The sequence below is a fragment of the Gadus macrocephalus genome, chromosome 11 (assembly GCF_031168955.1).
Source record: "Gadus macrocephalus chromosome 11, ASM3116895v1".
In the NCBI taxonomy this organism is placed as follows: domain Eukaryota; kingdom Metazoa; phylum Chordata; class Actinopteri; order Gadiformes; family Gadidae; genus Gadus; species Gadus macrocephalus.
This window is the reverse complement of record NC_082392.1, coordinates 24823017-24842708: the sequence shown is the minus strand read 5'-3', so window position 1 is coordinate 24842708 and position 19692 is coordinate 24823017. Positions and strand designations below refer to the sequence as shown.

Sequence of the window (19692 nt, the reverse complement as noted above, 5' to 3'; positions counted from 1 at the left end):
ATTATCCCTTTAATGTGAGGAGGAGGAATACACTGGTGAGCTGAGATCAGTGAACACACTGCACTGATAGAGCAGCTGCATTAATCCCTTTACGTGTGGAGGAGGACCAGGGGGCTGTTGTGTTAAGGGGGTTGTTGCAGGTGATAAGCTGTCTCATTGGATCCAGATTCAGATATCTTTATTGTCTAAGGCAAGCGTTGACATAACATCATCTTGAGACATACATGGCTCACACTGTACATCATCACCGAATAAAACCACAGCAATATGCAACAATTTACTTCAATAAAATAAAAAAAATAGCAGTGGCCCCCTTTGGTTTTATTGGGCCAAACAAATATAATTTATGTTAAGTTAATAACATGTGGATTGGAGTGTTTAATATATATATTTTTTAAGCATTATTTATTTGTTCGAGGCCTTCCAAAAGGCCCTCCAGTCTCCAGCCCTTACATCTCCCTGCTCCCCAGGCCAGCGGTGCGAAACAGTGTTTGACGGCTGCAAGGGGAAGCCCTGTCGCAATGGAGGCTCCTGCGCCGTGGCCAGCAACACGCCACACGGCTTCATCTGCAAGTGCCCCCCTGTGAGTTCACTACATCCCCCACTACACTACACTACACTTCACACACGACACTACTCACACTACACTACACACCCCACACTATCTCTACGATTTATTAGCATCACATGCTGTCAACGAGAAGAAAGAGGTGCTAACCGTTTGTCAGTGGACACTTTGTCTGCATTGAGATCAGTGATGTGTCCTGTTGGTCTTTTGTGTTGTTACCTGGTGGTCTTTATCCCTTCGTATTGCTGTGTTTCAGGGATTCAGTGGTGCCTCATGTGAGAACGACGCGCGGGTGTGCGGCAACCTCCAGTGTCGCAATGGTGGCACGTGCGTCTCGGGCCAGAAGAGCCCCCCCCAGTGTCTTTGCACGGTGGCCTTCACCGGGCCCGAGTGCCAGTTCCCCACCGACAGCCCCTGTAACTCGGGCCCCTGCTACAACGGCGGGACCTGCGAGTACACCTCAGAGGCCCCCTACTACAACTGTGTCTGCCCCGCCAGCTTCAACGGGCTGCGCTGCCAAATCCTGGACCACGTGTTCGTGGGGGGCTTCGGCCGCGACATCTCGCCCCCGCCCGCCGACGTGGACGTCAGCTGTGAGATCCCACAGGTGAGGAGCCGCCTCTCGCTTCCCAGAAGGTTCAGTCTGGAGCAAACTGTCCGCCTCGACCCTCCGTTTAGACAGCATCTCGGTCAGATGCAACTCTGAGTTTAAATGTACAGTATATAATCAGCACTTTGTTTTTATTATTTGACCTACTTCTACTATAATTTGACATTTCTCATTTAAATCATAGGTCATCTACCTACTGTAAAATAGATTTTACATCGTCATAATTATTCATGATTTTAATCCACACATAAACGACCTGATGGCTTTATTGTCCTTTAGTTATTGTCCATCACCCTTTACTACGTAAAGTGCTGAACATGAATATGGATGACCTTGGGTTCGAACAGTGGATGACCTTGCCTTGCCTTGCAGTGCGGGGAGCGCCGGGGCAACAAGTTCTGTGACCTCCTGTGCAACAACCACGCGTGCGGATGGGACGGCGGCGACTGCTCGCTGAACTTCAACGACCCCTGGAAGAACTGCTCGGCCGCCCTGCAGTGCTGGCGCTACTTCAACGACGGCAAGTGTGACTCCCATTGTGACAGCGCCGGTTGCCTCTACGATGGCTTCGACTGCCAGAACCTGGAGGGACACTGCAAGTAAGTCAAAAGTTGAACCGGCCCAGATTGCTTCCTTCTTTTTGGGGGTTTCCTCTCATTTAAGACCAGACGAATAGATCCAAAATAAACCCCCGGATTTAGTCCTAAGCAAGCTGGGGACAATGCAAGAAGATTACTTTATTATATCACAAATAATCTATCACCATAAACAGGCAAAAGTTATAACCAGGCCTGGAATTCGTGATTTAAGGGGCACACATTTGAGGGCATCGAGGCCATATGCAAGGGCATCAAGGCCATTAGTTAAAAAACATGCCCTACGTCATCGAAGCTGTGCACATTGAGTTCACACTCGGCTGAGATCAACACGCATGCACGTAACCCCTAATGCCCAATCATTAGTTAACAGATACAAACACACTCACGCTGAAACAGATGCAGATACACAACACCTATGTCTGACAAAGAAACTGGATGGTGTAATTCTTGAAGAAACAAGGTCTGGGCTAAATGCAGGAAAAAACGCCCTTGCACAGCACACACACACACAACATGAACATAATTTCACTTAAATAGACTAATCCATATCTAAAAGCATTAACGCCTTTCTAATGAACAGTGTTCATTACACTTCTATAGAAATTGTTCATTGTTTTGCAGTTTTTATCTGCATCTTGAAGGGCCCTTTTGCGATAATTCTCCACTTCTTTTTCAAAAGGAAATAATGTTTAGTGAATTTGTTGAATTTCGTTAAATGTTAAAACTGTATTATGTCTATAAGATTAGAATTTACCATAAGAAATATATATTTTTTAATTACACATTAAAATTACGTTTATTTAAAAATGACAATAACCCTTCCTCTGCCGTCATGGGGGTCGCCAGCAGTGATGCCAGTAACGCATTAATTAGTAACGCGTTACTGGCCTCGGACCACTTTTTTCAGTAACGAGTAATCTAACGCGTTACTATTTCCAAACCAGTAATCAGATTAAAGTTAGACACTCATCAAAGACACTGTGCGTTACAATTTTTTTACCGGATCGCCGATTGGATTGGGAGCGTGTATCTGTCCGTCTGTCTGTCTGTCTGCCTGTTTACGTGAGAGTGCGTGTGCGTGTGAAGTGTAAGTCTCTGTTACGGTTGCGGACCGACACCCCGCCCTCATGGGTAAAACCCTCCGTTTGTCAATGGCCATGCAAATGACCATGTGTTTTTTAGAGCCCGACCGATATATCGGCAGGCCGATATTATCGGCCGATATTAGGCATTTTTCAAAATATTTGGTATCGGCATTATAATGGCCGATAAATGAATATAAAAAAAAAAAAAAAAAGTAACGCCCCAAACCCGCTGATTCAGGCAGAGTGAATGACGGAGATCGACGGAGATCATCGGTGTTGTTCATAGCTGTGTTCGAAATCATTCCCTATCACGGATATAGTGCACTATATAGGGTGCTCGCCATTTTGCAGTGGTGTTCGAATTCTCAGTGGTTAATTTCATGCACTAAAATTTGAGTGTACATACGATGTTCCCTACTTGTTTCTCCGTATACCACAATGCAATGCGGTAGTGTTCTTCCGGAGGAGAAGAAGAAGCTGAATAACCGCGAAAACTAATACATTTAATGATGGAGTCTCCGGCTTTCGTTTAGAGATGTCAACAATTTAATTGGGAGTTAACATAGAAAATGTAATATTCAAAATTAATAAAAAAAACTTGATCAAGGAAATGTTGCATTCAACATCAATACAAGCTCCAGCTTTCCTCGGGATTGCCCGGTTTGTTTACATGATGTGGGAGCATCTGTCTGCGTCACACAAATACCCGGCGCATTTACTGACGCAAATGACGCTTAGAAATGTTCAGCGTAGTGTCCGAATTCTCGTTTGTTCGTTCCCTATATAGTGCACTATATCATAAACACTATATAGGGAATAGTGAGGGAGTGAATAGGGAATGATTTCCAACACAGCTCATGTGTGCAAGTGTGTTCATGGTAAGTTGGCAACTGTCACAAGACATACATTGCTTGAATAACAATTAAAAGAACATCCCCATCAATTCTCTAAAGTCGATAAGCATGACTTAATTCATGACTACCATGTCCAGTTTTGCTGTTGTTACGTGTTAGTTGAGAGTGAAAAGGATTTAAAGGATAACTACAAATAACCAATGTTAGGGAAATCTGTTTGTTTTGTTGCACGTTTCTGGATTTTTTTTTTTTATATATATATCGGCCGATATATCGGCATATCAGATTTTTTAATCACAAAATATTCGTATCGGTATCGGCCTTAAAAATCCTATATCGGTCGGGCTCTAGTGTTTTTCCATGCATGTGATTTGTTTACAATTATGTTAGTTTTGATGTGCCTGTCCCCGGACGTGATTGGTTACTGCATCGGAAAGCCGAGGATCCAGGAAGACAAAATACGGGCGGCACCTTGTCTCGGATTTGCAGCTTGCCATTTAGGTCTTCAAAAGCTTAGTTTGTTACTTGATTGAGGCTCTTGTTAGCTACCAGGGAACTGGGCCAGGGTAAGGTTGTTGAAGGTTATCGAAAACCGACACGCAGTTACACCTTTGTTAAGAAACACTAGGCGCACGTGTATTTTGGGAGCTTCTCTTTGGTTAGATTCATTTCTTTGATTTGGACAGCACCCAATGGTCCTTTTCCTTTTGTAGTTTTGCCTCCTCTGTTAGTGTTTAATTGATTACACCAAGCTCCGGGTTAAATAAACAACTTTAAGTTAACCAACGAAAAAAAAGTTAGTTTCGGCAAAACCGGTGGTAATTTTTTATTTTGAGGCGGCAGGGGGTGTTTTCGCAGCTAAATATACCTAATAAAGTAACTTGTAATCTAACTTAGTTACTTTTAAAATCAAGTAATCAGTAAAGTAACTAAGTTACTATTTTAAGGAGTAACTAGTAATCAGTAATCAGATTACTTTTTCAAGGTAACTGTGGCAACACTGGTTGCCAGTGATGCCAGATCGGGCGGGAAATCTGGCCGCATCTGGCGGAGGCGTCACATAGGGTACATTCACACAACCTCCATCTGTCGACGGATCTCATTGACTTTGAATGGGATGCTCTCAAAATGCTTTGAGGGTCCGTCCATTTTGTCGGCTCCGTTGCCTGCGTCAAAAAGTTGAGAAATGTTAAACTTTTCAGGCAGCGACGGCAGGATCCGTCGGCCAATCAGATCGCGGTTATGCAAATAACTCCACGTGACTACTGGATCCATTTTGCAATAGCAAGCAGGAAGTAGCAAGAAAATCTGGCCGTTATTCTTTTTAAAGATCTCCTATTATACTACTTTTCTGGTCTTCATTTCTTATTAATGACTCCTATAGAGCAACCTGACATGAATCACAGCACAAAAAAACGATGTAGATTTTCGGGAAACTCTTCCTCTCATCTGGGCACTTTCAGCATTCTTTGTCAACACTCGGCTTCATCCTTCTCTGCCACCTCTCCCCCCTCCTGCCAAACCCACTCCGTTGTGATTGGTTACCTTCAGGAAGAGCATGTTGCAGCATTACCATACATGGAAAATCCGGATTGTTCTATGTAGATAAATCCCGGAAACTTGAACAAGTGAATCGGACCGGTGTGAGTACCAGATGTGTTCGGCTGCCAGATCGGCTCGGGGGTCCTAGATGTGCAATAATGACGCACTTCCTGTAAACGATGTCATTAAATGTGCATGCGCGTCACTCATGCCGCTTTCACACCAAAAAGTACCGAGAGCCAGTTCCGGGCTGGTGCTAGGGCCAGTTCCAAACTGGTTCCAGCCTTACCCCAGTTAAGAACCGGTTGGTTTCACACCGGCGAGAGCCAGCCACGGAGTCGGAGAGAGCAACGTCATGACGTCACTGCAAACGTTTGCTTACGTCTCCGCTTTACCAGCAACCCTCGCAGTTTCAAACAACAAGAACAATGGTGGAACTTTTTCTGGACCTCGGCAGAAGACCAAAATCCAAGGAGACAGGTTGTCTCCTCCACGGTCCACTGTGATTTTGTCTTAGCGTCCATCGTTCACTTCGGTGATTTAAAAATGCCGCCCTTCGTTGGTCTTCCTGGGATAACCCCGCCCCCTGCCCCCTGCGTAAAAGCGGTTCTCGTTCTAGCCCAGCTCTAAAGTGGGGCCAGAGTTGAACCGGTTTTTAGGGGCCGGAGCCGGTTCTTTGGCGGTGTGAAACCAAAGCCCTGGCCCTAGCTCCGAACTGGCCCGGAACCGGCCCCGATTTTGCGGCGGTGTGAAAGGGGCATCAGTAGCAGGTGTGTCAGCGTTTTTCCGCTCTTAAGTCAGTGTGTGTGCCTGTGTGTGTATCCAAACACGTACACTGCAATTCACATACACACATACAGCTGAATGTGGTAACACATTATATACATTCTTATAGGCCTACCTTGAAATTTTTACTATTTTACAGATGTTTTTTAAATTATAGAGCAAAGATACCCCTGGTGGAAACGAGGAAAATGTTAAATTTTTTATTGTTATTAGTTGTATAGGCAAGGATACAATTCATTGAACATCTGGTAAATCATAAAAAAAATCAATTTTCAAGAAATAGGATGAATATCTAATATGAACACATTCATGAATTCATCCTCAATTCATCATGGGATCTAAACATGCCGTTTTTTATGGATTTACATTTAGCTGTTCCTCAGTTGTATCAATGTATTGTCTTATTTATTCTGTTTTGTATGAGCAAATAAAATCTCATCAATCATATGACTGTCAAAGTTCTTAATTTTCAGTTAATAGAAACTAGAAAATACTGTCTTAATATCTCAATTTAACAATGCCAATCCTTACTTTAACATATGTGAAAATGAAAATAAAAATATGCATTCATCAGTGCCTTTAAACTTGTTTCCAATGGCTTTGTGAGAGAACGGGCTCCGTTCAATGAAATCAAAACTAATTGAGCACCGTTTATAAACAACCCTTCCGGGTTTTGTCCGTTGGCTTGTGTCAATACGTCAAGTGTCGATACGTCATCTGTAAGCGTAGGACCCAGAGCCGATCTGGCAGCCGAACACATCTGGTACTCACAATGGCTCGGGTAGCCGGTCAACGAGAGCTCTTTAACACTTTTTATTGGACACACTTGTTGATAAGGTTACTGTTAGGTTGACTAATCAAGTACATGTACTAACATTCCGAGGCCGGAGCGGACTTGATAGGAGAGGGCAGAGAGGCAGGGGGAAAAGCAAAAAAAAAACGGTCAGAGCGTGGGGCACAAAGGCCAAAGTGGCCGATGGGCATACGATTTTCAGAAGGGCATCACGGCCAGATAGCGGGGCAATGACAGCCATGGCCTTCGTGGCCGCCGGGGAAATTCCTGCCCTGGTTATAACATACAACAGATTCAATTGTAGCCACAATAATTATATCTACATTGTCAATAGATCAACTTGTATGTTCATGTTTACATGAAAAAAACTATTAAATAGCTAGCAAAACAAGTTAGCAAAAAAATAGTTAGCAAAACCTTGAATGACTCCCTCTCACCCCACTGTGACCCTCCCCCTACCCCCCCACCACCTGCCCCCTCCCCACTGTGACCCTCCCCCTCTCCCTTTCCCCCTCCCCACTGTGACCCTCCCCCCTCCCCTCCCCAGCCCACTGTACGATCAGTACTGCAAGGACCACTATGCGGACGGCCACTGCGACCAGGGCTGCAACAACGCTGAGTGCGAGTGGGATGGCCTGGACTGCGCCGTCAGCGTGCCGGAGAAGCTGGCGATGGGCCAGCTGTTGTTGGTGGTCCACATCCTGCCCGACCAGCTCCTCAACAACTCCTTCGGCTTCCTGCGTGAGCTCAGCCACGTGCTGCACACCAACGTGGCGTTCCGCAGGGACGAGCAGGGCCAGGTGATGGTGTTCCCGTACTACGGCAGCGAACAGGAGCTCAGGAAGCACAACATGAAGCGGTCCCTGGAGCCGTGGGCTGACCCTGGAGAGGTGCTGAACCTGGTGAGGAGGAGCCTGGACCGGGCGCTCAGACCAGGCCTCCTTGCAGCTGGCCGCACGCGCAGGGAGCTGGACCACGTGCAGATCAAAGGGTGAGGGTTCATGTGGTCCATGTGGCCTATGCGATAAAGAGTTTAACATGAAATTAGCTCCCTCTGTAGGCTTCCTGGATCGAGCCTCATCCCTTACATGCTCTTAAAGGACATCCACTGGGTCAGCCGCTGGGTAGATGACAGAGTGATGGGATCCGTGTAGTTCATGTTATCAGTGTGAATGGATGAGATGTTTCAGAAAGATCTCGACCATGGAACAGGGGTTAGGGTTAGGGCGTCCCAGCCGAGAGCTTTGGTCTGTTGATGACAGACTACCTCTGTAGACTAGCCAGTTGAGCACCGATATTTACTGCTCCGATATGACATGTTTTGTTTTTGTAAGTTGAATTTGGTTAAAAGCGTTTGCTAATTGACTCAATGCTAAACGATCAGTCGATTCCATCCATTGAAGAATTAACAATTCCTTTTCCCTTGGCCTCTGTTAAACAATGACGAAAGGTGTGTTTTTGTCCCTGTTCTGGACTTTGGTGTGTTGTTGACCAACGGTCTCACCCCGGCTGTGTCCCTCCCTCAGCTCCATTGTGTACCTGGAGGTGGATAACCGCCAGTGTTTCCTGCAGTCCAGCGAGTGCTTCCAGAGCACTGCGGACGTGGCCGCCTTCCTGGGGGCTCTGGCCTCCAGCGGCAAGCTGAACATGCCCTACGTCATCGAAGCTGTGCACAGTGAGTTCACACTCGGCTGAGATCAACACACGTGCGCGTAACCCCCAATGCCCAATCATTATTTAACAGATACAAACACACTCACGCTGAAACAGATGCAGATACACAACACCTATGTCTGACAAAGAAACTGGATGGTGTAATTCTTGAAGAAACAAGGTCTGGGCTAAATGCATGAAAACGCCCTTGCACAGCACACACACACACACACACACACACATACACACACACACAAGAACAAGCCCACACATACACACACACACACACATACAGGAACAAGCACACACACATACACACACATACACACAAACACACACAAACCCACACACACACATACACACAAACACACACAAACCCACACACACACAGGAACGAGCACAATCACACACACACACACACACACACACACACACACACACACACACACACACACACACACACACATAAACACACATACAGCCACAGAACCTAGCACACACGCACAGACAGGCATGACCACACACATACACACATGCACCCAGACACACACACCGGCTCACACATTCACACGCACATAGACATGCCTATAAATACACACAGACACATGCACACACACGTACAGAAGCAGAAAACCAACGACACGTGTTCCTCCAGATTCACGCCAACCAGGGGCCCCGCCCTGCGGTCAGGTCCTAACCCCGGTGTATGTGATTGTGTGTTTTTAATTCAGCGCTAAACAAATGCAGTTGGGGATCTCAAGGCCTAAACAATCAATTCTTTCCTCTGTGTGTAAATCCATCCGCTTCGGGCTTCAAAATGGTTAATTGCCGTAAATCAACTCCTCCCCCTCCCCCACCACAAGCACCCTCTCCCTACTCACGGAACACCATCACTGTCTCACTCCGTCCGTCTGTAAGCTTCACAGTCACAGAGAGGCCACATTAAAACATATTCAAAAGGCTACACAGACGCTCACACACACGAATACACACACTCGCTCATACGCGCACACCCTTTTCCTCCCAGTGTGAGTGGCTGCCGCAACCTTCACCCTGCTGGATGTAACACCGGGACTTAATGCATCTCTATGGGTCCGGCTTGGGGGAGTTTATCATTTCAAAATCGTTAGTGGAGGGAAAAAAATAAAAGAGAAGGGGTAAAAATTGATCGGGAGTGTGCTAGAAGTTGGGAGTCTTTGTTATCTTGAAAATCCTAATAAATCCTTCGTCTTTAGAGCTTAAAGGGCGTGCAGTAATTTGAAGTTCATTAATCCCTCCCCCCCCCCCCTCCCTCCCCCTTCTTAAAGAAGGCATGGGGAGGGTGTCTCCTGACACCTTGGCTTGTGAAGGAGATGGAAGCTGCTGATGTTCTGGCTTTTCCTTTTTTTCTGTTCTTATCAAGCCCCATCCCCTTTTTCGCCTCTTTTTTTTTTCATGATGAGAGGTGGTTAGCATTGGGGATTATTAGCGAGCAGATAGAGGTAGCTAGCTTCCCAAACGCCCAAGGAGGCTCACTTCCTCTCTGGCACTGGCTGGTGTTGGACCGTCCAGGGGTGGCGATCCTGGAGAGCCATCGGCCGCGGCTAGGAAGGGCCGGGCGCGCTCTAGGGTGGTGTCACCGCCAGCTGCACCACCTGCACACCCTCCCTCTGAGTCCTATCCCCCTGTGGTCCTGACCATGCCGGCTGTCTTCCACCCAGGTGACCTGGACCCCCAGCCTGGGAGCAAGCACTACACCGTGTACGCCGCCCTGGGTGTGGTCACGCTGCTGGCCGCCTTCGGCGTCGGCGTTATGGTCTCCCGGAAACGCCGCCACGAGCATGGACGACTCTGGCTCCCGGAGGGCTTCAAGACAGGAGAGCCGGGCAAGAAGAAGAGACGGGAACCCGTCGGGGAGGACGCCGTCGGACTCAGGTAGGTCTAGTTGGCTGGCTGTTTGTGTGGCAGTTGGCTGTTGTTGTGGATGAGGTCGGGGTGTGGGGGAGATTGGATAAGGAATTGGGGGCGCAGGTTTTGGGGATTTTATAGATCACTAATGGTAACGATCCTCCACTGGAGGTAAATGGGACAGTGGGCTCTGCTAAGATCACAGAATCAATTCAGATTTTGGGTTTTGGTTTGTGGCTCACCACCGAGGGGCCACTGGCTGGGATGTGTGTGTTTGTGAGAGGGTTCAGAGTTTTCATTGAGATGTATGGTTGACCACAGGACGCTGAAGAACACGTCGGAACTGTCCCTGATGGAGGACCCCCACAACGACTGGGGCACGGAGGAGCCCCACGACCCCAAGCACTTCAGGGTGAGTGGACCGCCGCCGCATTTACCTTCAATTAGAGAATCCTCCAAACAATTATCTCAAGCATTTGTACATAATTTTATAAAACATAATTTTATAAAATTGTAAAAAATAAAGAAATATAATTTTTTTTTATGTTATCGCTGCTCCGATTTTCAATTAATTTTGAATTGATATATAGTCTATTTGTAAAGCCCTTAATCACAGTTACAGTCTCAAAGGGGTTAACAGGCCATATATATATCGCCTGTTCAGTTAAGATAAGATAATCATCATGTATATGAGAATTGTATAATATAAAATAAAACTACAAAAACAAAAATAAGAAAAAAAATAAAATATTGGTACATTTTAAATGGCTTTATTCAATTCAATATATATATATATATATATATATACATATATATATATATTCCCAAAGCTAAAAGGTATGTTGTGGATATGTCCTGCAGCAGTTTGAGGAGCAGGCCATTCTGGATCTAGAGGACAAAACGGACCACCGGCAGTGGACCCAGCAGCACCTGGACGCCGCAGACCTGCGAGTCCCCTCCATCGCCCCCACCCCCCCACAGGGCGAACTGGAGGGCGACTGCATGGACGTCAACGTGCGGGGCCCAGGTGGGTGTCTCACCATGCTTGTTAAAAAATAATGATTTACATTCCTATTGTTGCCAAACGGGTTGGAGTTGGTTGTGTTTTTTTGGTTTTGGATGTATGAGTGAATGAAGGATAATGTATTAATCTGTGGTGAATCGATAGCGGCTCTTTAACATCCAACTGAAGACCGTTATATAATATGATCGTATTTAGAAAGCTGAATTAATTAAAAATACTCAACTATACACAACAATAAAAACTATTTAATTTATTTGTTATTTTATATTTGAGTGTGTGTCTGTGTTTGCGCGTATGCGCGTTAGTGTGTGCGTGCGGGGGAGCACGGGTGCGTCAGAGAGTGTAGGAGTAGCTAATGCTGTGCCCTGGGGGGAGGTATCCTCTTCAAAGCAGCCCTTTGGAAGCCGGTCGCCTGAGGGCGGAAGCATTGATTCCTGCCCACATTCCCCATTTCAACCATTAATGGCTGCTGCTGTACTCCATGCGACCAATAAAGGCATCAAATACCATAAACGAAACCTGAAGAAAACATAACTCAAGTGCCAAATCCTCTTTAGAAAATCCAACTGAAATCAAAAGTAACAGGAGTTTAAAAACTAGAAACTCTAACCCCACTCTCCTCTGCCTCTCCCCCCCCCCCCCCCCCCCACCTCCCCCATGGTGGATCAATGTGCTTCAATCGACTGGAGCCGCCTGGGTTTGCTTTTCTTTTGAAGAGGAGAAAGCCTGTGCACGTGGAGCGACTGGGCGCCTCCTGCTGATAGATGATTATGCCTCGTTTTCCATCCGCATAGCTTTAGCGATCCTTCCCCCTCCCTGGCTCCACCGGCCCCCTGAAGCCCCTCTTTAAGGTACCGGGCGTTGATGTGAATCCGTTATCTGGAGAGTTTGAGAGCTGCAGTGATTGGAGCCAGGCGCGGGCGTCAAATCCTCTGTTCGATCAGTTGTTTGCTTTGTTTTGATTTCCCCAAGTCTGTGCTGCTGTCGGTCTCGCTCGAGCCTGGTGATGCCTTCTCTGTTTCTTTGAGACCGGCCACGGAGATCCAGCTACGGCCTTACTGCCTGCAACCCAAAGCCTCCATCATTCCCCTGACCTTTGCTCTCTGTCTCTCTCACACTTTTTTCCATCTCCATTTCTATATGGAGAATAAACATTTAAAACGCTGTTAAATAACAGCAGTTAAATAACAAAACATTGAATGAACAAAGTCCTCCCCCTCTTTCCCTCCCTCCAGACGGCTTCACACCCCTGATGATCGCGTCATGCAGCGGCGGCGGTCTGGAGACGGGTATCAGCGAGGAGGAGGAGGACGTCTCGGCGAGTGTCATCAACGACTTCATCTTCCAGGGCGCCAACCTCCACAATCAGACAGACCGCACGGGGGAGACAGCGCTGCACCTGGCCGCGCGCTACGCCCGCTCCGACGCCGCCAAGCGCCTGCTGGAGGCCAGCGCCGACGCCAACGTCCAGGACAACATGGGCCGCACGGCGCTGCACGCGGCCGTGGCTGCCGACGCCCAGGGCGTGTTCCAGGTGGGCCGCCCGTCTCTCTCTCCATTGGCTGATACATTTCACGCATTTGCAGGGGGGTTTGGAGGGTCGTCCGCGGCCCTCCTCGCTCCAAGGCCACACAGTGCCAGTTACACCAGTTCCTAACGTGTTCGGATGTGTTCTATGAATCTAGACATCAGAATATATGCTACTGTGGGACTCTTACTGAAATAATAGCGTCTTTCAGAAAAGCCGAAACCAAGGACGGCTTGGTTACGGCTTCTCCTTCTGAGAATTTTTTTTTTTTCATAGGGTTGGACCTGGAGCTGAAACCAGGGGTTCACTGAGTGTTCTCAAACGTTAAGGCGCTCGTCCCGTTCTAGTATTGATGATTGCCTGTTGATTCTATAGATCCTCATCCGGAACCGCGCCACAGACCTGGACTCCCGCATGCACGACGGCACCACCCCTCTGATCCTGGCCGCGCGACTGGCGGTAGAGGGCATGGTGGAGGAGCTGATCAACTGTCACGCCGACGTAAACGCCATCGACGACTTCGGTAACTCCCTCCTCCCTCCTCGCGCTGACATCGGCTTAACTGGGTTTTTGACACACTGTTCATCTCTAACGTTGGTCTTTGATTTGGCGCTCAGGTAAATCCGCTCTGCACTGGGCAGCGGCTGTGAACAACGTGGAGGCGGCCATTGTTCTGTTGAAGAACGGTGGGAACAAGGACATGCAGAATAACAAGGTAACAACCAGGGCAACAGAGACACAATCTTTATATGACTCAATGGTCCATCATGTGGCCCTGTGTAGGGAACATATGGCTTAAACACAGAGATTTGTAGGCCAAAGGGTAATGACATGAAGTAAAGATATTATATATAGAACCAGAATACCAATCTTTAGGCAAGTAGAATATGGAATTAAAGAGAATGATACAATGGGTGGCTTAAATCCAGCGATCTGATTGGTTCCTAACTGTTGTATAATGTACATAACTAATGTACATAATATACATAACTGCTATGACGCCCAATCATTTTGTGAAAGTTTGCATATGACTCCACGCCTGGAAGTAGAAACAGTTACAAAGTAAAAAATATGTTGAATGATGGAGAGGGTGTAAATGTTGTTCCTCCGGGAGTGAGCAAGGCGATGGAGAGACTAACGAAAGCTTAGGCACACGGCGAGTGAACTGCTCCATAGGATAAATTGCCCGCTAAAGTGTGTTGCATAGCGACCGTCTACTTTTTTGTATTCTTTAATAAAACTTGACTTTCTTTTTTTTTTTTTTTTTATGTAGTGTGTCTATGACTTTCGTTTTGCCATGATAGTAACCGTTGTATAAAAGCAATAGATCACGACAGGCTGTGGTATGTGCTCATTATACCACTGTTAATAGGCGTTGTTCGGCCCCACGCGCAGCGGAGGGCACAGCAGGGAAATACCAACAAAAACAACTTTTAATGATTGAAATAAATAATAGTATAAAAGAATTTTATAAAATTAAGCAGGGATTGTAATTACTAAAACTAAGTTAACTAAGTTATGAGAGCATTAAAACAATATGCAGATAGAGGAATATCCACTTAAATGTCTCAGGGTGGAGCTCTGAACATCTGTCTGTCTGTCTGTCTGTCTGTCCTCAGGAGGAGACACCCTTGTTCCTGGCTGCCAGGGAAGGAAGCTACGAGTCGGCCAAGATCCTGCTGGAGCACTTTGCCAACCGGGACATCACAGACCACATGGATCGGCTGCCCCGGGATATCGCCGGGGAGAGGATGCACCACGACATTGTGCGCCTGCTGGACGAGTACAACCTGGTGCGCAGCCCGCCGATGCACGGTGGCTCCATTGGGCCCTCGCTTCCCCCCCAGCTCTGCTCTCCCAACAACTACCTGGGGGGAATGAAGGGCCCTCAGGGGGCCCACGGCCCGGGAAAGAAGGCCCGCAAGCCCAGTGCCAAGGGCATCGGCTGCAAGGACGGCATGGACATGAAGAACAAGAAGAAGTGCAGCCCCGACGGGAAGCCGCCGGCAGGCCTGCTGGAAAGCTCGGCCGTGCTGTCGCCCGTCGACTCGCTGGAGTCCCCGCACGGCTACGTCTCGGACGTGGCCTCGCCGCCCATGATGACCTCACCTTTCCAGCAGTCCCCCTCTGTGTCTCTGGGCCACATGCAGGGCCTGGCCGACGCCCACATGGCCGTCGGCCACATGGGCCTTGCCAACAAGCAGGAGCTGGTGCGCATGCAGTTCGACCCCACCATCCCCCCGCGCCTCACCCACCTGCCTGTGTCCGGTGTGGGGGGCCAGCCCCCCATGAACGGCCAGTGTGAGTGGCTCTCCAGGATGCAGAGCAGCCTGAGTCAGGGGGGCCACTTCAACCACCTGAGGGGCTCTCCTGGGGGGCAGGGGGCCTTGCACCAAGGGGGGCAGCACGCCATGATGAGCGCCCTTCACAACGGCCACCCCGTGTCCCACATTCTGGCCTTCCAGGGGATGCAGGGCGGCCGGCTGGGTCCCCAGCCCCACCTCATGCAGCAGCAGGCGCAGCAGATGCAGCAGCTGCAGAACCTGCAGCAGTTGCATCAGCAGCAGCAGCAGCCTCTACAGCAGCAGCAGCAGAGCATTCAGCTGACGCATCAGAACTCGAACGGCAGCGGCGGCGGTCAGACGTTCATCGGCGGGGACCTGGGTTCCCCGGAGCTGCAGCAGGGCACCGGCGGCTCCAATATGCCGATCCACACCATCCTGCCCCAGGACGCCTCCCTCATGCCCACCTCCCTCAGCCAGTCCATGCCTAGTGCCCAGTTTCTGACCCCTCCTTCACAACATAGTTATACTGGGCCCATGGACAACACCCCCAACCACCAGCTGCAGGTCCCCGACCACCCCTTTCTGACCCCCTCGCCGGGCTCCCCAGACCAGTGGTCAAGCTCCTCTCCACATTCCAACATGTCTGATTGGTCTGAAGGAATATCCAGCCCGCCCACTAGCATGCAGTCCCATATAGGGCTTATACCCGAACAGTTCAAATAACAAGCTTGTGTTTATCTACGACACCCATGAGAACTGCTGAATATTTGTGTTTTTTACGAGAATGGCACTCTTAAATTTGGCGGCAGACGACAGAAAGGCAACCTTTATCTTTGTTCATGTTTTATACTAACAGCAAGGTTCCCCGTGCTTCCTTCGTCTCCTTATTTATTAATGCCTTATTTATACCTTCATCACCTGCTTAGCAGGAGCCCTCTGTATGTTATTTTGCATCGTTCTTTTCTGCCCTGAGTAGACAGTTAACACACTGGGTATTTATTTGTTTAAGGACTTAGCCCTTTTTATGAGCTCTCAATCTTAGTTTATATTTCCATATTTTTTTGTGTAATCTTTGTTTGTAATCATTATAGTGATTTTCTTTTTAAAGAGCATTTTTACAGAGAAGATTTTAAGTCCCAGTGATACTTCAACTTAAGGGTAATATTGTAGTGTTTTTTTTATTATTATTACGAATAATTTCTGAATGATGTTCATAATAAAATATGTTGTATACTTCACACATGTCTTGTATCATATATTAGCTATTTTTTTCCTTTTCATTTCTTCCTCAGCCCATTTATAAGGAAAAAAAATAGAATTTGGGTAAAGATGTTTTATACATTTTCACATTTAATAAATGTTTATCCTTCAAATTGATTATTCCCACGCATGCAACATTGCGGAATGGGGATGTGACAAGTTGAATATTACGCTGCCATCTTGGAGACTGGCATTTGAAGACAGACTTAGTCTTTTTGTAAGTCCTGTGGTCTTTGTTCAAAACGTTATTGTTGGGGAAATGTTAGTTTATTGTTGAGAGGGAAAATTCACTTTCACATTTTCTCCACTAAGTTCAAGCCTATGGCAGAACTTACAAAAGGAACAACATCCTTTTGTAAATAGGTTAAGCATTAACATTGTAAACAGGATTTTGTTTCAGAAATCTATGTGTTAGGCATGCCCTTCTGATGGAGACAGCAGTAAACAGCCGTACTTCTACATAGTGTATATTTTGATTCTCTAACTACTGCAGAGCTAGACATATGAAAAGTATACATGAATTATATCATTTAAAACATGCCTTTTCCAGACATTTATTCTGAAATGAATGGTAAAATGAATACATTTTATTTTCTGTAATGAAGCAATTTGGTCTACATTAAATACATTAAGTGTTATTTTTTTCTCAAGTTTGTAAAATGTTAATTAAGTTACCTGTAGCTTATAGTGACTATACTTTTGTTTTCCTCCTGTTGATTTGCAAGAAATATTTTTCTTCTCATGTTCATCTGTATTGTAAATTGAGGATTTTCCTTGTTATAATAAAGGGCACCTCAGGTGTCTGATATAAACTTCTGTATGAATTTGTATAAACCCTTTTTAAAATACATTTAGTATCAATTGATTATCAAGAGGCTTTTGGTAATATAACATGGAATCATTCGTTTTGAACCATCAAAGTATGAGTTGATCACCAATTAAGAAATCACTTCATATTATTATTTTGATTGAGACCAACTATTTTTCTATACTGTTTTGTATAAAACGAATCAATCTGTGGTAAGTGGATCAAAACTCGAGTCTTAAGCTAGGTCCTTGACATGTGTCCATAACTATAATTTAGGGTAACAAATTGGCCTCGACTGCTGGTAAAATGTATTTCATGCGCAAATAAAAACCTTTCCAAAATAATTAAATGATTAGGTGAGTGCTGCATGCTGCGCTCAACTATTGTTCTTCTTAAGTTTTATTCTTTCTTTCTTTCTTTCTTTCTTTCTTTCTTTCTTTCTTTCTTTCTTTCTTTCTTTCTTTCTTTCTTTCTTTCTTTTTCTTTCTTATTCTCTACAACTTTGGGACCCATCTCCTTCCAAAATGTTCCTATTACAATTATAAAATGTTCAGATTAGCTTGAAATCACGCGCTTCCATTACATTTTTAAATATTTTAAACTTTAAGATATTCTACTTTTATATGTTTTACAATGGAAGTCAATGGGAAGACATTGAAGCCGTCAACCCCTTCTATGACACTTCAACTACTTAAGACTTCATAACTTCAAAAATGTGACTAATCAACTATATCGAAACAGATTTTCGATATCATTCATGTATTTTTCCGAACCACAGTTTTTTTTTTTAAGTTGTTAACATCATTACGCGGTTACATAAAATAACATAATCAGCAAAAACAATGGTTTTATAGCCATGGTTTAAATGGCATGCGAGCTGCTGGTTTCAGCGTCCATAGCAACCATCATAGCAACCATGTATTTCTGTCGAGACCTGAAATATTCTTCGTCATAACTATCAAACCCAACATCGTTCACATTCACCGAGCGATGATTATGGAAGTAAAATGCAAATTTCTCGCAAAAATGTTTACATTAAAACTTTTAATGGCGTAACTATACTATAATATCATATTTTCCACCGAGAATAAAACGTATGTCCGCCATTTTCACAGAAAAATATCCCTAACCTCTCGCAACCTGTAGGGCCCTCGTTTGCTTGTTTTGGATAAGTTCCAATGGGTCGTAACGACCTACGTGGTCGTATTTTCTGAGAGGACAGACAGGCTGATACTGGACATTGATTGGTTTGTAGATGGGCATGAGTCTGACGTCACTGTTCGCCTCGGCGGCATAGCCTTCATGAATGAATGAAGAAACATGTGAACATATTAATTTCCTGCAGCGCTGTATAGTTCAGGCAGCCGCCCAGACAACTCACACTTCCCGCTTTGACTACAGCTATAGGCCTAGATAAAAAAATCAATGAAGAAACCCCCGCTCCTACAGTTCCTCCGCCAGCAGCTAATTCCTCCTCTAATGTGTATTAACATTACAATCAAACGTAGGCTACTCTGAGAGGTAGGCCTATAGGCTATACCTTACATTTACATTGAGGGCATTTACGCTAAATAGCAGACCTTAATGACAATAATGTGTTATCGATATTTAACGTAGCCTATTTAGGACAGGGTTCAATTAAATATAAATTATCCAAGAGGTAGCCTGAATAAATAACAAAAAATATGTTGCGAACGAACCATTGCAATATCATATGTTCAATAAGACGTAATCAGGGACAAAACACGTTGAATGAAATGTTCCCCAAAAGAGAAATATGCCTTAATGACAATAATGTGTTATTGTTATGGTTATAAATATGTGTTGTAGTAAAATGTTTAAAATGCTTAATGCAGTAAATAACTAAAAAAATGCTTTAAAATGCAAAAACTGACTTTTCTCACTATTTTTATCTGTTACCCATTGCTCTGCCCTTTTCAGTTATAATGTGATGCTGGTAAAATATGTTTTTGTTTATTTCCATGTTTATCTAAAAAATGCATTATTGTTTATTGGCTACAACATTATTCTGAAGATCTAAATTAGGAAAATTGTTGCAGTGTTTCTTTATTCCACCTCATTTTGAGTTCAATCTCTCGATGGTCTGTGTTCGATTGCTTTTGTTTTGCCTCATTCAGCCTGTAGGGGGAATAGTGTGCTTGCCGTCTTCTCGGCCATTACAACTTTGGACTTTGACTACAACACTGCGTCCTCGTTCTTTCTATACCCCCCTTACAGGTAAGAACGTTGGTGTAATGATATGCGACTGACATCTTAGCGGGTAAGTATTAAACTAACTTTATTAAACATTTCGTTACGTCACAGTCTCCAGCTACGGTGGCCTCTTAGGAACATAATACTGTCTCGCGGGATATCCTTACATCTCCCTTATACAGTAAGCCCGGTCGGA

The 19692-nt window shown here is 45.6% G+C and overlaps 1 protein-coding gene and 1 long non-coding RNA gene across 3 annotated transcripts in view; both read left to right on the top strand.

The window, feature by feature from the left end:
* notch1b (notch receptor 1b) overlaps nucleotides 1-17286 on the top strand; it is a 58790-nt gene extending 41504 nt beyond the window's left edge. Inside the window, exons 24-35 of one of the 2 annotated variants that reach the window (XM_060064529.1) lie at nucleotides 471-583; nucleotides 825-1175; nucleotides 1551-1777; nucleotides 7385-7828; nucleotides 8364-8512; nucleotides 10191-10404; nucleotides 10699-10789; nucleotides 11242-11404; nucleotides 12637-12935; nucleotides 13305-13452; nucleotides 13547-13644; nucleotides 14549-17286. In XM_060064529.1, coding sequence (XP_059920512.1) covers nucleotides 471-583; nucleotides 825-1175; nucleotides 1551-1777; nucleotides 7385-7828; nucleotides 8364-8512; nucleotides 10191-10404; nucleotides 10699-10789; nucleotides 11242-11404; nucleotides 12637-12935; nucleotides 13305-13452; nucleotides 13547-13644; nucleotides 14549-15937 — 3686 coding nt within the window. In that variant the 3' untranslated portion in view covers nucleotides 15938-17286. Of the gene's footprint in view, nucleotides 1-470; nucleotides 584-824; nucleotides 1176-1550; nucleotides 1778-7384; nucleotides 7829-8363; nucleotides 8513-10190; nucleotides 10405-10698; nucleotides 10790-11238; nucleotides 11405-12636; nucleotides 12936-13304; nucleotides 13453-13546; nucleotides 13645-14548 lie in introns of both variants that reach the window. The other variant, XM_060064528.1, reaches the window with a different exon arrangement.
* LOC132467336 (uncharacterized) lies at nucleotides 2793-6502 on the top strand. The gene is made up of 3 exons (XR_009528001.1): nucleotides 2793-2948; nucleotides 4068-5459; nucleotides 6014-6502. It is a non-coding gene; the product is annotated as an uncharacterized LOC132467336 (long non-coding RNA).
* Nucleotides 17287-19692: the final 2406 nt, after the last annotated feature.